This window comes from Lepisosteus oculatus, chromosome 4 (genome assembly GCF_040954835.1).
Source record: "Lepisosteus oculatus isolate fLepOcu1 chromosome 4, fLepOcu1.hap2, whole genome shotgun sequence".
Taxonomy (NCBI): Eukaryota; Metazoa; Chordata; class Actinopteri; order Semionotiformes; family Lepisosteidae; genus Lepisosteus; species Lepisosteus oculatus.
This window is the reverse complement of record NC_090699.1, coordinates 9195778-9210350: the sequence shown is the minus strand read 5'-3', so window position 1 is coordinate 9210350 and position 14573 is coordinate 9195778. Positions and strand designations below refer to the sequence as shown.

Sequence of the window (14573 nt, the reverse complement as noted above, 5' to 3'; positions counted from 1 at the left end):
CAACGTGAATGCTCCGCTTTTCAACGGCGGCCTACAGTTGGACCCTCGTCGACACCTGAATAGCTTATTCAGAAGCAGCGCTGGACCGGGAACGAACCAGTTTTCTTCCCGTGCAAAAGAGTGACTTGCGAGGACCCGTGGTCACACTCTGTGCATAGAGACTTTCTACTAGTCAGCCGGACTACTAGTAGACTCCTGGGAGCAACGACTGCCCTGCACGCTGCAGATAGATTCCTCCGCCCGTCCTACTCCGAGCTGCACCTCGACTGGTTGGCCGGTAGCCAGAGGACACCGAGATGACGCCTATTGGACAACCGCTGGGACAGAGTTTGCAACAGAGCCTGTCAGCTGGTTTTGGTGTTCGTGCTTGGAAATCCAAATCCATACACAGAGGATAAGTAAACCCCATGTCCTACAGTACATTAAGTCTTGAGAATTTAGTTGTTACCTCACCACAAGTTGTTATCAATTTAATTCATGAGTAATATATTTACCTCCGAGCCTAGTGTAACAGTGGGTAATAACACTGATGAGCGATTTGGAATACCCGAACGGTATATTGAAGTATATTTTCTGTTGTGTATCTCTTTGTGTTTGCATCTCTCCGAGATTATATACCTTGTATTTTGATAACCCTCATAGTAAGATCTGCCGCCTGTATCCAGGCAGACTGACGATTGATTGTCTAAAAGCCATAACGAGTCACCTCGTGATTACTGCTACAATTAATTATTGGCTCAGTAAAATCACAAAACCCCCACACTTCTGAAAACTAAAAGCATTCAAATATTGCACAATGAAAATGTTGCAGGTAGGGATCTTATTATCTTGTTATTGTTTTTAGACTCTTTGACAGCTAATAGACTGTTTTTTTTTTCATTTTTATGGTACTGGAAGAGTTCTGACTGAGCAATGTTGTTGAATGTTGTTTTTTATCATGGCACTGTACTGTATTATTGTTGCATATGTTATACGTTTTCGTGTTTAGGAGGTTTTGATGTGCAAGACAAAGTCCCTTAGGGGCAACAAAGGTTAATTCGTTCCATTTTGCTTTTGTCTGAGCACACCTTAACATTAAGAATACAAAAGAAACATTTCATGCCCATGCCATTCTGGTGAAATGAGCAAAGTAGTTGAGGTAATAGAGTTAAAAAGTTTCTTGTAAAGTGGAGTCTAGGTTTCTAGTTCAGTAAACACACATAGCCTTGGGGGTCTGGCTTACTGCCCAGCTGCCAGTACGTGACACCTGCACCCTTATTTGCCTTTTCCTTGTCCTTGTACTCCTGCTGATCGGGCTCTGTTCTCTTGGGAACACCAGTGATACAAGATTCATCAAACCTGCTTACCATTCTATATAAGCTAGGAAAGACCCCCTGTAATTTGAGCTATTTTGTTTTAATGCAAGCTTTGCTCCTGTATGCACTGGGGTGGACCAGTGGCTGAAAGGTTGCTGGTTCAAATCCTGTGTCTGGCAGAGGAATTCTACTCCATTGGGCCCCTGAGCAAGGCCCTTAATCCCAGCTGCTCCAGGGGCACTGTACAAATGGCTGACCCTGTGCTATGACCCCCAGCTTCTCTCCCTGTCTGTGTGTCTCATGGAGAGCAAGCTGGGGTATGTGAAAAGACAAATTCCTAATGCAAGAAATTGTATATGGCTAATAAAGTGATCTTATCTTATAATTTATAAATAATGATAAAAAATCTGCTTTTTATTGAAATGTTTTAAATGATTGAACTGTACAGGTCACTGCTAGATTTCCTTGCTGCAAACTGTACCTAAGAGATTATTCTTATTAAAGCTTTACCTAGAGATCTGTACAGTAGCTTTTGTTGTCAGCATACTTGCAAATATTCAAATTAGGTCAGAGGTAATTAATCACACACTTTACAGCAAGCATTCTAGAAAAATAGTTAAATAAGGTATAGAAAAAATCTTTAAACGGTGGAGAAAAATTGCCCTTCTTACCATTAACAATTTAATAATATATTAAAAACAATTGAGAGCTATATCCACTAGCCAATTTAACAATAAAACATTCTTTATTGTCAATCAAACAGCTTTCTTTAGGAGCCATATTTTTATTACCACATAACGAGATGTTAAACAAGATGTTCATTAACCAAATCCTGATTTTTGACAAGTACAAATAATATATTTAAGAACACAGCAATGTCCTAAGTATAAGAAGAAAAGAAAAAAAACAATTAGTTAAAAGTAGGAAATAAGCATCTGAGTTAAAAACGTTTTTAACGTTAAAAATTGCAACTGAACTGCACCTCTAAAATATCTGTGAAACAGAAAGTGCCCATAAATCTTTCAGAATGCAAGTTTAACAAATCTTTAGGCTACCCAAGGATTAACTGTACTGGTGATCTCTCCAGTTTTGTGCAAAAAATCAAATGAACTCCCTGGGTTTTTAATTGGGTGCTATCATGTTCATACCTAGCAGGCCTGCGATTTCAGTATGTTCTTCCTTACTTCACCTCTTGAGCCATTCTTGCATCTGCTGGCCTTAAAAGGCTTTAGATCTGTGTTATGATGCCTTTCCGGCTACAGGAGAGATGCTGAGTGGTATTTTACATGGGGGGTCAGTGCCAAAAAATGGGAAGAGGTTCTCCTCGAAGGTGTCGTTGAAAGTGTGGATGTGAGACCTTAGCTCAGCGTTGTAAAAGGAGACGTGCCCCTCCTCGGAATCCACATACACCCCCAACCTCTGGGGCTTCAGGCTTGACTGAAGAGGAGTCTCTTGTTTTCCAGCAACAAAAAATTTATCATCCCGGAGGCCTAAAGCCCAGTATCCTGCTGAGGGGTCAATAGATAGTTTCCCAGACCTCTTCGCTGACTCCTTGGAGACTCCAACATACCACTGAGTCTTCTCCCCCACAGTCACCTCCCAGTATCGTCTGCCCTTGGTGAAGCCCTCCTTACCCAGGACACAGGGCAGCCGCTCAAATCTCTTCTCACTGGAAAGGACGTCCTTTTTATCTCCCAGTGTCACAGTCTTGCCATCCTCGGATATTATAAGGCTTTCCTGTGCTGTTTCAGGATCCAGTCTCACATCGACTAAAGAGAAGAAAAAACAATGCTGTAAAAAGGAGGGTTTATGTGTTATGTTTTTACCTCTCTAACAAAACTGCATAAAACATTAAGATTTGGAATTTCAGCCTCAGTCATACTATAATCTGAACATTTTAGACAAACACATATCAATACGCACGCTCCAATTGGAACAACATGGGAGGCCTACATCCACTAAAAAAAATAGGTCTTAATGGCATACAAATACTGTAAATATACAGTTCAATTCAATGTTTAATGTAAAAAAGAATGTTATCAAATACAATATATTAACATCGTGTATTTAATAGGAAAGAATAAATTAGAGCTTGCATTTGATGGTGTGTCCACAATAACCTTGAACTTCAATTCAAATGTAACCACACACACACAATTAACAGTAAAATTGGTTTATGTATTGTAGAACCATTCTATATTATTTTCAATATCTGTGCACCTTCTCTTTACAAAGTGTTTTCAAGCTTTGTAAAGATACTATGTACTTTGCACATTAAAATGACACGAAACTATGACACCATCTGGACTAAGCATACACACATACCAAACCATTCCACAGAGCATGTGTCAAAATCAAAATTAAAAACAGAAAACTAAATAGGAAACGGAAAATACTCTCATCTAAGTAAAATGAAGATGTTACCTGCAGCTTTGCAAATCCAGTGCCAAACTAGAAGAATAAAAGACACCATTACACACTGAATTATTAAATATAAATAATCAACTCATAAATTAATAAAATATTTATTAAGACAGATAATAATGTCTTTATAAAATGTATAACAATGTTAAGCCACCAGCTTTGATTGTACCATATTACATTAGGCAACATTACTGGTTCAAATGATTAATAACAATAATTCCTTACACTTATATAGTGCTTTTCTGGACACTCCACTCAGAGCCCTTTACATGTAATGGGGACTCCCCTCCACCACCACCAGTGTGCAGCCCCACCTGGATGATGTGAGGGCAGCTCTTGTGTGCCAGCACTTTCACCACACACCAGCTCTCAGTGGGGAGGAGAACAGAGTGATGAACCAGTTCATAGATCAGGCTTATAAGGAGGCCATGGTTGGTAAGGAAGCCAGGGTAACACCTTACTCTTTTTGAGAAACACCCTGGATTTTTTAATGACCAAAAAAAGCCAGGACCTTGGCTTTATGTCTCATCCAAAAGATGGTACCTTTTTACAGTACAGTGTCCCCATCACTATACTGGGGCATTAGGACCCACATGGACCACAGGGTGAGCACTCCCTGCTGGCCCCACTAACACCTCTTCCAGCAGGAACCTCAGCTCTCCCAGGAGTCTCATATCCAGGTACTGACCAGGCTCACACCTGCTGAGCTTCAGCAGGTTGCAAGTTGTGAGTTGCAGGGTGATATGTCTGCTGACAATAAAACTTTGCTATCCTATAATTCAAATTATATCTATTTTAATTTATGAACACTAAGACTTCTGGTAGGCATTCATCAAGATGATCAAAATACTTCACAACCAAGATCAATTGTAATATAATTTAAAGATAAGTAAATTTTAAGCTGTTCTATGTGTTGTACACCTTAGTAAAACTTAGCAAACTATGATCATTGCTGCATCATACTTACTGTCTCTGCTATTTATAAACATGTTCTAACTATTTTTATTAATATATTTATTAACAAAACATGAACATGATAAGATACAATGTGTACTGAAGACAAATTGTATTGTAGTAACATTAACCCTTAACCTGGTCATCATCCGAACCAAAACTGGCTGTCCCCCATTGACAAAGATGATCATTTCCAGGAATCTGAAGGACAGTGAACCCTAACCCCAATCCTAACACTAATCCTAATCCTAACCCTAATAACCCTTGTTACATTTGTTACATGTATTATACATTATAACAGTATTAACACCTAGGTTATTATATAATCATAAAGAGCATTGATACTTTGATTTAAGTGTGACCATAATCACTATGTAAATATTTTCTAGAAACTACACTGTCTTAAATTGATCACTTTCTCTGTTTTCAGGGAATTGATCTCAACAAGCCACATCCGTATCTAAAATGAGCTCTATATGCACTTTCTGTTCAATATGGTTTCACTTATCTCTTTTGAAATAAACACGAATACCAGATTTCTCAGCCAGTCAGTGAATGCATAAAATGATTTAAAAATGAATACATAATATAAAACATTTGTATTGATGCTTTGACAGCTTGATAGATTGTAAGGTTACAAATGAGTAAAATCAGTATAAAAACAATTAAAATAATAATTCCTACCTGAATTTGGGATAAACTTTACAGCATCTGTTGAAGACAGGAGTATAAAAGATTTAAATGTAGCTACAAAAAATATTTTGCTTATGGTACACAATGAACTATACTATACTAATACAACTGTTGTAATTCAGGGGGTTAATAAAATATCTTCCCTTGAGGATATATACAAAATACAGTTAAATATATAAATGTGTATATGCAAGATGTCCTTTTAATAGCAAAGGTGCATTGCTTTATCCATCTCTTAGTTACTGAACACTGAAAACAGAGCCCCATTTAATACAGTGTGTATAATCTTTAACTGCATGTGAATTGCTTTTCCTCTTCATTTCCTGTAGGGTAAATTTCCTGTTTTTGTCTATAGTAGAAATTAAACACTGGCAAATCTGAAGATAGGAAGTTGGGAGGAATGGGTTTTGGGCACAGAACTTCAATCTTCAATCTAATGCCTGCCAGTACTCCTTTAACGGACTCTGAGACACGTTGATTGCTGGAGTGCTGTGTGGAGGTCCTAATGGATGCTGGAAAAGAGGATCAAACAGCTCATACCAGGCACGGGTCTACGGGTCACTAGACTTCAATTCCCAGAATTCAGTGCTCAAGCATCCCTCCATTAAGCCCATGGTCACTGTCCCTGCAGCAATCCCTCTGGATCGTTTCATAGGGGCAGAGTTTCCGAATCGACCTCAGGACCCTCAAGCTAAATCCAGACTACTGCATGTGCTTAAATCATCATTTAATAAACTCTCAGAAGCGTGATTTTGCTTTTGGCTGTGTGGTAAAGAGATGTTCGTTCTAGCTTTTGTATAATTGACACCCACCTTTTACGCGGGTCTGATCCTTGTAATCTGCAAGAGCAAAAACAGGATTATATCTCACAGTCAGTATATATTTCTCCTCTTTCAAATGTGTTGGAAAAGTCAACATGCAGTCAGCAATGGCATTTACCTCTCCTCGCTGTTTCCAGTTGTGAAGTGATAGAATCTGTAAAACAGTTCAAAAAGCAATCAGATTTATTTTCAATGCAAATGTGAAGAAAACATTTTTAAAACTTAAAAACAGTACACATACCGTACATAGACGCTCTACATATATCAGGATTAGCCAAGTCAGTGATACAGATTCAGAGCTAAAGCAGGAATCAGCTAATTAGAGAGAAGTGCTCAAATGCGCTGTGGAAAGAGATGAAGGCGGAAGGCCACCACACAGACATCAAATGTTGTGGTTCACAATCTCAAGATTTCACTTTTGATACTTAGGTTTAATATTAAAGACTGTGTTGCTTGTTTCATGATTAGAAAATTAATGCACCAAAATAAAAGTGAATAATTTAATGAATTCCCAAAAAACATGTACTTTTGCACCTTAACTGTAAAATACCAAAAATAAGAATTCAGTTCATGGTACCTCTGTTATTAGTAAAATTTCAAAAGTGGGAATGAAGAGTGAAATGCATTCTTTACCTCTAATCCCCTTGTTAGTCAAAATACTTTTTAGTTTTTATTTCACAGCATAATTACAAACATTGAGCCAAGAATATAAAACTTACCATATTCTCTGAGCTTCTCCTTACAGGCTGAAAGAAAATAGAGATGTTCTGGGTTAGAAAAAGTGAACAGTTGTATTGCAGTATTGCTAATGTAGCTCATGCTATCTGCACCAGACAATTGGAAAATACTGGATTTCCAGATCAGTCATTATCTAATTGCATGTGAAGAAGAATACTAGTGATGCACATTCTGTAACTGTACTTTGACCTATTCAGCTAGGTGTCTGAAGGTGTTCTGATGATCTAAGGCCAGGTGGAGAGAGGACAGACCCCGCCAGAGAGGCCAGGACCAGCGAGGAAGTTCTAAACTTTAAGTCTGCCCAGTCAGTGGAACAGTAAGGCACCAATTTGATTTCTCAATATCTTTTCTTGCTGAAACCATGAATTACAGAATCCTGTTGCTGGTAGGTCTGCTGTAGTTCTTTGTGTATACACTCATGACATTAAGGGCCGTGTGGCCCAAAATATGTCAGAGAATACTATAATTGTTCAAGTAAAAAACCACTTGCACAATCGATACCATGCACTGAGTCCAATTTTGATTAAATTATTCCAAGTAGTCTAGGACGGGGAAGATGCACATGGATAACTGATATGAATGGAAGAAGGACGGGGATACCTCTTTCTTGGCTGCGGATACTAAGACATGCGACTGCCATGGACATCAGGGCCAGTGCAAAGGCTATCACAACAACCGAGACATAGAGCCTCACAGGGTGGGTGCTTTCAAAGAAGTGATCTGGAAGAAAAATCAGGTTGGGTTATTTTCTTGCAATCTGCAGCCATAGCTACAGTACTGTATATGTCACGACGGTGTCCTTCAGCTGGTTTTCTCAGGGCTTGCTGCTAGCTGTTCCCGCTTTTTTTTTTATTTAGAGCTGAGGTACCACTTTGGCGGCACTTCATCATTTTTCACTTCGCCCCGGCTTTTCTTCGCTGGCTCTACAGCTTTGACTCTCCACGTATCTCCGCTGTGCAAGACAGTCCTTCACACTGTGCAGCAGCTGCAGGCTCAAGCCTGCCCTGCAGACCTGCTTTCTCAGGAGGCTGGCTTGCTCTCGTACCCAAGGCTCCCCGTTTCCCACCGGCGGACTCTGTTTGACAGCACTTTTGGCTTCAAGACAGTGCTTCGCTCTGCGCAGCAGCCTCAGATTCAAGCCCGAACTCCATCCCACAATTATTCTTTTCACTGGACACTGCGTTGACCCTTGAACTTGCCAATCTGCACCCCTAACACTCCTGAGGGCCGCCCTACAACCAGCAGGCTGTGTTTAGCAACCTCTCTTCACCAGGGATGCAGTTAGCAGGTTTCTCCTGGGACTGTCGTGCCTCCCCATTTCTTTTCTTTCCTATTACTGACTGGCCTGGGCTGATTAAGCCCTGCCAGACAGGAATCAATTATTTCATTTTCACCTTTCACATTTTTTACTTTCCGGTCTCTTGCACTTGGGTTCTAACAAATCACCACCTGTGCAGCTGTATTCAGATTTGACATTACACTGTAACAGTTAATGAAACAACATGTACTTCAGGTTCCTTCTTAGCTGTACATCACTTACAGAGGAATTAAGGAGGTACCCTTTAGAGAGAAAACAAGTCAATGTCAACCTTTAAAACCACTGGAAAGTTAAACCAAAGGGCAATATTCCATGTATTTAATGTTGGATACAAGATGTCATCTTGGTCTGCTGCTTAACAAAGACTATAATCTTTATATTGCATTTAGTCAAAGTCATCAACAAAGCTCACTTGATCATTGGCTCTCATCCTTTCAAACACAATGCCCCCCTTTCACTTAAAACAAAACCACAGCTTCCCCCCTTTGGTGTATGGGTGCATAATTGAATTTAAACATTTTAAATTATTTATTTTCAATTGCTATGTGCAAACGTAAGCTTTAACATTTAATTTCTACTTAAAAAACAGTGAAATGGTTTGAAGGTAGTAGGATCCAAATTCACATTTGAACTTCAGTTCATTTAATCTAAGAGTTTGCCTCAACCATTATCTATATGAGCGCTGATGCCACAAGCTTTGACATTCTCAGTTTTTTGTAAGAAAGAGCACAAAATGAGTTACTTTCACCATCAGGTCTGTAGTGGTGCTTATTTCTGCTCATCAAAAGTGCAGAAAATCCAGCCCTGCGCAGTGAAAGCCCTGAAGAATGTATCACCAAGCTCTTAGCTTTTCAAACTGGGAGTCTTATAAACTGCAGTAGACTTCTACCACACAACCTGCTTAAGTTACCCTTTGAGCAAATTCACCTACCGTTGATTTTTACGGAGGTCCTGAGCTGTGCTGTATGTGCTGTACGGTCCTTTGGGCCAACCACACAGGTGACCTCTTCATTACTGGACCTCATCATGTAGAGGTGACTGGAGACGGAGAAGGGACTGTTCTTGTCCTGCTGCCTGGCTGGCTCTGCCGTAAATGTGATGTTTCTTCCTTTCTTATCCATCCAAACCATCTGAGGCTCAGGGTACCAGCCCTGAGAGCTGCACCTCAGCTTCAAAGAGTCTTTCTCATGCTTTTCAACTTCAATCAGGGGAACAGAGCCTTGGCCTGTGGACAGATTAATTTCACATTCAAACACAACAAGAGTGGATAAGAGATGGGCGAGAACAAATGACAGGGCTAACGTCTGTCCCAGTTATAAAAAAGACAACAATGTGTATATAATTTTATGTCAGGATTTTCCAGTGTAAAATTTTCTTCTATGCTGAAGTTATGCTGGAATGAGAACTAATTTCCATTTTGATTCTTAATTGATATTATTAAAGGGGGAGGGGCAACAACTAAAATACAAATTAATGGAAACACCATGTGAATCAATATTGTAGATGGTCTGAATAACTGAATTTCATTTTTGAGAATTTAATATAACATAATATGTGATTTGCACTGGATGGAGCGATGACTCTGTGGCTAAGGATCTGTGCCTGTGGCTTGAAGGTTGCTGGTTTAAATCCCGTGGCTGGCAGAGGAATCCTACTCCATTGGGCCCCTGAGCAAGGCCCTTAACCCCAGCTGCTCCAGGGGTGCTGTATAAATAGCTGACCCTGCGCTCTGACCGCAAGCTTCTCTCCCTGTCTGTGTGTTTCATGGAGAGAAGCTGGGGTATGTGAACAGACGAATTCCTCATACAAGAAATTGTATAGGGCTAATAAAGTGATCTTAACTTATGCAGGTTGCGAGAATAAAAACCAGCATGTTTATGTTTACAATGAAAAGCAAGCTCACAAACTTTTATACAAGGACTGTAGAGCTATGGGTTAATAAACATTAATACTGCTGAAAAGCACACACAGCTGTCTTAATTTAAGGATTCACCGCACCACCCTGGCACTTTAGAGAGTAGTGAAGTCCCACGTCAGATTATTTGCCATGACGCAGTGCTGTCTCTGTCATATTGTGGCATTTGCTGAGGTCTAGTGACTGACACCTCACGCCTTCACCTCACACTTTCATGCCTTTAGAATGCAATTCACAATTAATGCATTCGAAATGGCTACATCTGTATATCTGACTTACACAACTCAGCAGCGTGTTGACAATAATAGATGACCAGAACATGGACTCACGTTTAACAGTTAACTGCAGCTGGGGTTCCGCAAACGATTCTAGTCTGCTGACATGACACTTGTAGGGGCCTTCGTCTGAGATCTTGACTTCTTTGAGCAGCAGGGAGACATTGCCTTTCTCCAGCTCTGTACTGAAGAGTGAAGCTCTGCCCTCATAGCCCGATCCTACTGTCTCCATCTTGTCTTTGTACAGATAGACGTATTCACTGAACTTCTGCCTGAACCACCTCACGTGCATGCCTATCACACTGGTCTGAGGTGAGAGTTTACAGGGCAGGACAATGTCGCTGCCCTCATCAGCGACCACAGGGACCAGAGGCACGATGACTTCAAATTTATCTACAGTGGAACAAAGGCAAAACAAGAGTTGGTGTGACATTACTATGTTCTGAACCACACTTGGCATGATTACTGATATGACAGATCTTTAGGACATACATACAAAGCAGAATTCAATAACATAAAAGACCATTCAGTCTGTAGGAGCTAGTTATTATCTATGCTGAGAATTGTGTTTGCCAGTCTTCATTTTCAAAGGCTGCAGCTTCTATGCCTCTGCAAAGTGATGCTAATTCATTCTGTAAAGGATTTCTTTAACATTCTTTGCTAGTTTCTTTAAAAACAGTAGGAGAGAAAGAAGACATTCCATGAAAAAGGAAATTGGCAGGAAGACAAAACAAGAGGATGCACTAATCAGACAGGTTTTAGAGAAAGCACCTGACCACGTGATCACTGTGTTAAAATGTTGACTAGCTTTATTTAATTCCATGAAATTGTTTTTAAAAAAAGCAGATAAGACAGAATATTGTTTTCCATCCTGTTTTTGAAAAAATATTTTTGTTTAAAAACTTACTTGTGAATAAAGGACTGGCTGTCTGAAAACTATTAGTAATTTAACTTGAATCTAAAATGAGCAATTTTGTCTGCACCAGACTGATGCTCATCCTTACCTTGCTGAAAAGCTCCTGGGCAGAAGCACACAAGGACAAGTTTAACACAGACACAGATGCTTAGTTTCATGGTGTACCTGTGGAGAAAACCAGTCACCTTCTTTCAGTTTGGGGCTGAATGTTTTCCAAAACCATCAGCTGTAAGGAAACCAATAATCTGATTCAACGCTTTATGAAAATTCAGTTGTTGTGTTTTCATGACTGTGAGTAGACAGTAAGTCTATTATCATTAAAGTCTCCCTTCACCTTCTTTTGATAAGGATATATTGAAACAACTTGTCACACAGTGTTATTATAATAGGTAAATATGAAGAACTTTTGAATTCACAATATACAGTATGTGCAAATATGGACTTTTAAAGTATCTTCTAAGCCAATATCAAACCGATTGAAGACTGTAAAATTGTCAAACATGAAACAAATAAAAATAATACAATTACTGAACTGAAAGTTGATTTGATCAATTTTTCAGGATGTTGAATGACGAACTGAATTGAGCAAATGGTTCTAATTAGATTAACGGTTCTAATTCTTGATACAGTATATATTTAAAAACAATGCAGTAGCATCCAGCAGCCAGATCACCCTGCCACTCACAACTGGCAACCCCTTGAAGCTAAGCAGGTGTGAGCCTGGTCAGTACCTAGATGGGAGACTCCTGGGAAAGCTCAGGTTGCTGCTGGAAGAGGTGTTAGTGGTGTAGGGATGCAAGGTCACAGTGAAGGTTTGAGATGAGTTTAATTGTAATGAGAATGGCCACTGCTGAAGAATACGGAACGAGTCACACACAAGGTGTATTTTCCACAGTGCCCCAGATTTCAACAGTTTTACCCCACTAGCGCACATATTGACATAACTCATGCGCACCTTCAGTGATATAAACAACATTTGTACATACTGTATCACAATTTAATAAAAGTATCATATATTCATGAACATCGTGTAACTTACATAGCCTTTAAAAGGGTTTTAAACACTTCTAAACTTTTTTGAGCGAAACGGTAAACAAATAGTAAAAATAGCAATGATACAAATAAAAAAGAATGTCTTTTTAAAACAATAACAATAACGAACAACAAAACAATAAGCAATAAAATGAAAAATATACAGAAGGAACGCAAATTGTTTAGGAAAAATCACCACCGCCCATTCCCAGTACTCTCAGGAACATACTTAAATCCGTTCATGGATATATTATACTGTATATAGAAATAAATGTATTTATTTACCGTGATCTGTAAAAGTAACCGGCCTCGCACTCCCAGTGTTATTTCAAAAACAGTAACGAATTATTAAGGAATACTAACTACAACAAACAATAAAATGTCTCGATGGAAAGCAGCGATGTCCCCACAAAATGGAGGTTTGGAATACTTTCACTTTCACTGGTGAAAAGGTAAGGAAGGGTATTAACGCCACTGAGAAAAACATTTTTTTTGCATTTAAACGAGAAACCTTTTGCGTTTATACGAGTTAACTTTGCATTAAAATGCGAGAATTATTCGTGAACAATATTACCTACTTTATTAATATTTTGCAATATAAATGCAATAATACCATCCTATGCAAAGTAGCATTGACTTTGACAACTTTGACTTTACAAACGTTACAGTAATAATAAACCAACAGTAGGTTTAAATCTTACCGTGACATAATCGTAAATATATTCTAAAGACCTTTTACAGTACATATTTCTGTAGGGAAACCCCGTCAGTTCTACTTTTCACAGAAACGGCGAAAACGACACACGTTTTACCGCAATGTAACCGCAAAGGGTTCTCGTGTAAAAGTAAAAAATATATATTTTCCTTCATGACGCTAATACAGTAAGTGTAACTGAAGAGCTCTTGTGATGGTGGATAAACACTGACTGTAAGGAAGGGATCTGGATGGAAACAGGTATTTTCTGTACAAGTTAATTTCAGAACAGTCTGAACAAACTTAAGTAGAGAATTCCATATAACTCAAAAATATTTTAAACTGCGTAACTGAATAATACAACAATAACACAGGGAATATGTTCACATTAGCTTCCGGAGAAAGGGAAATCCCCGAGAATTGTGTATAGGGAAATTTCTTCACGGCGAGCCTGAAACACTTACTGAGTCTGATCATATGACACGTTAAATATTAACAAGAACAAAGTCAGTGCCTCAGAGGGACATACCGTGTGCATTCAGTCACCAAAGTGAGGTTAACTTATTTCTATGGAAGCCCGTTTCCGCCAGGAAGTAAAAAACGCGCTATAGTATGGAGATATGAAGTCGCAATTCTGAGTTTTCAAGTCGTAATTCTGTGATACGAAGTCGAAATTCTGAGATACTAAGTCGCAATTGCGAGATACTATAGCGCGTTTTTTTTCTACTCCCTGGCGGAAACGGGCATCCATATATTTCAGCCAGGGTGTAATGAAGACATCTCTGGATAATGTGAGAGTTGTGCTGTGCAGTTCTGTGGTGAGCTTTCAATATTGTAGCGCTTTCGGGTTCAGGGGGTTATGCGCCCCCCCACCAGTGGGAACTCGAACGCGGGCCTCCGGCGTCACTCAACAGGGGACCAGCCAGCTGAGCTTAAGGGGAGATCTCTCAGCCTGAGGTTCCTGCTTTTCACAGGGAAGGGGCGATGACATCACCTAGCTGGCAAGCCAACTCGCGCAACCTGTAATGTCGGCTGTATGCGTTACACTCTCTCCCCCTTAATTTTCCATCCTCAGCAAATAGCTATCTCATCCCACTACTGACACCAATGTAGCGCGTTCGGGTTCATGTGGGTATGCGCCCATGGGAGATCTCCCTTTAGCTCAGTTGGCTGGTCCCCTGTTGAGTGACGCCGGAGGCCTGGGTTCGAGTCCCAGGCAGTGGGGGGGCTGACCCGAGGCTGCAGTGACGAGGGTGCATACCCACTAGAACCCGAAAGTGCTACAATATACTGAATGCACTGCACTGTACGTATCGTACATCAGAATGTGCACATTGCGAACTGGGCTGTGCACTCAGCAAGGCCTCCCACAGAGAGCAGAGAGCCTTGAGGGACCTTGGGTAGGGGGCGAGCTCCTTCCGGGCAGGCTTTCCAGTGGAGCACCGGCTCAGCGTCAGATCCACTGCCTGTTGCTGCGCCATTTCCGACAGGGCCACTC

At 40.0% G+C, this 14573-nt stretch overlaps 1 protein-coding gene across 5 annotated transcripts; it reads right to left on the bottom strand.

The window, feature by feature from the left end:
* Window positions 1–2021: 2021 nt before the first annotated feature.
* LOC102694932 (butyrophilin subfamily 1 member A1-like) lies at window positions 2022–13005 on the bottom strand. 5 transcript variants are annotated; one of them, XM_069188565.1, is made up of 12 exons: window positions 12667–13005; window positions 12081–12196; window positions 11438–11514; window positions 10488–10826; window positions 9175–9468; window positions 7526–7645; window positions 6907–6933; window positions 6306–6341; window positions 6179–6205; window positions 5358–5384; window positions 3720–3746; window positions 2022–3064 (listed from the first exon to the last, which is right to left on the bottom strand). In XM_069188565.1, exons 3-12 carry the CDS (start codon window positions 11505–11507, stop codon window positions 2535–2537), a joined length of 1497 nt encoding a protein of 498 aa, XP_069044666.1. In that variant the 5' UTR covers window positions 11508–11514; window positions 12081–12196; window positions 12667–13005; the 3' UTR covers window positions 2022–2534. The 5 variants fall into 5 exon arrangements, with proteins under 5 accessions (XP_069044666.1, XP_069044664.1, XP_069044663.1 ...); XM_069188563.1 differs by having other exon boundaries at window positions 11438–11575; window positions 12667–13003; XM_069188562.1 differs by lacking the exon at window positions 12081–12196 and having other exon boundaries at window positions 11438–11575; window positions 12667–13003.
* Window positions 13006–14573: the final 1568 nt, after the last annotated feature.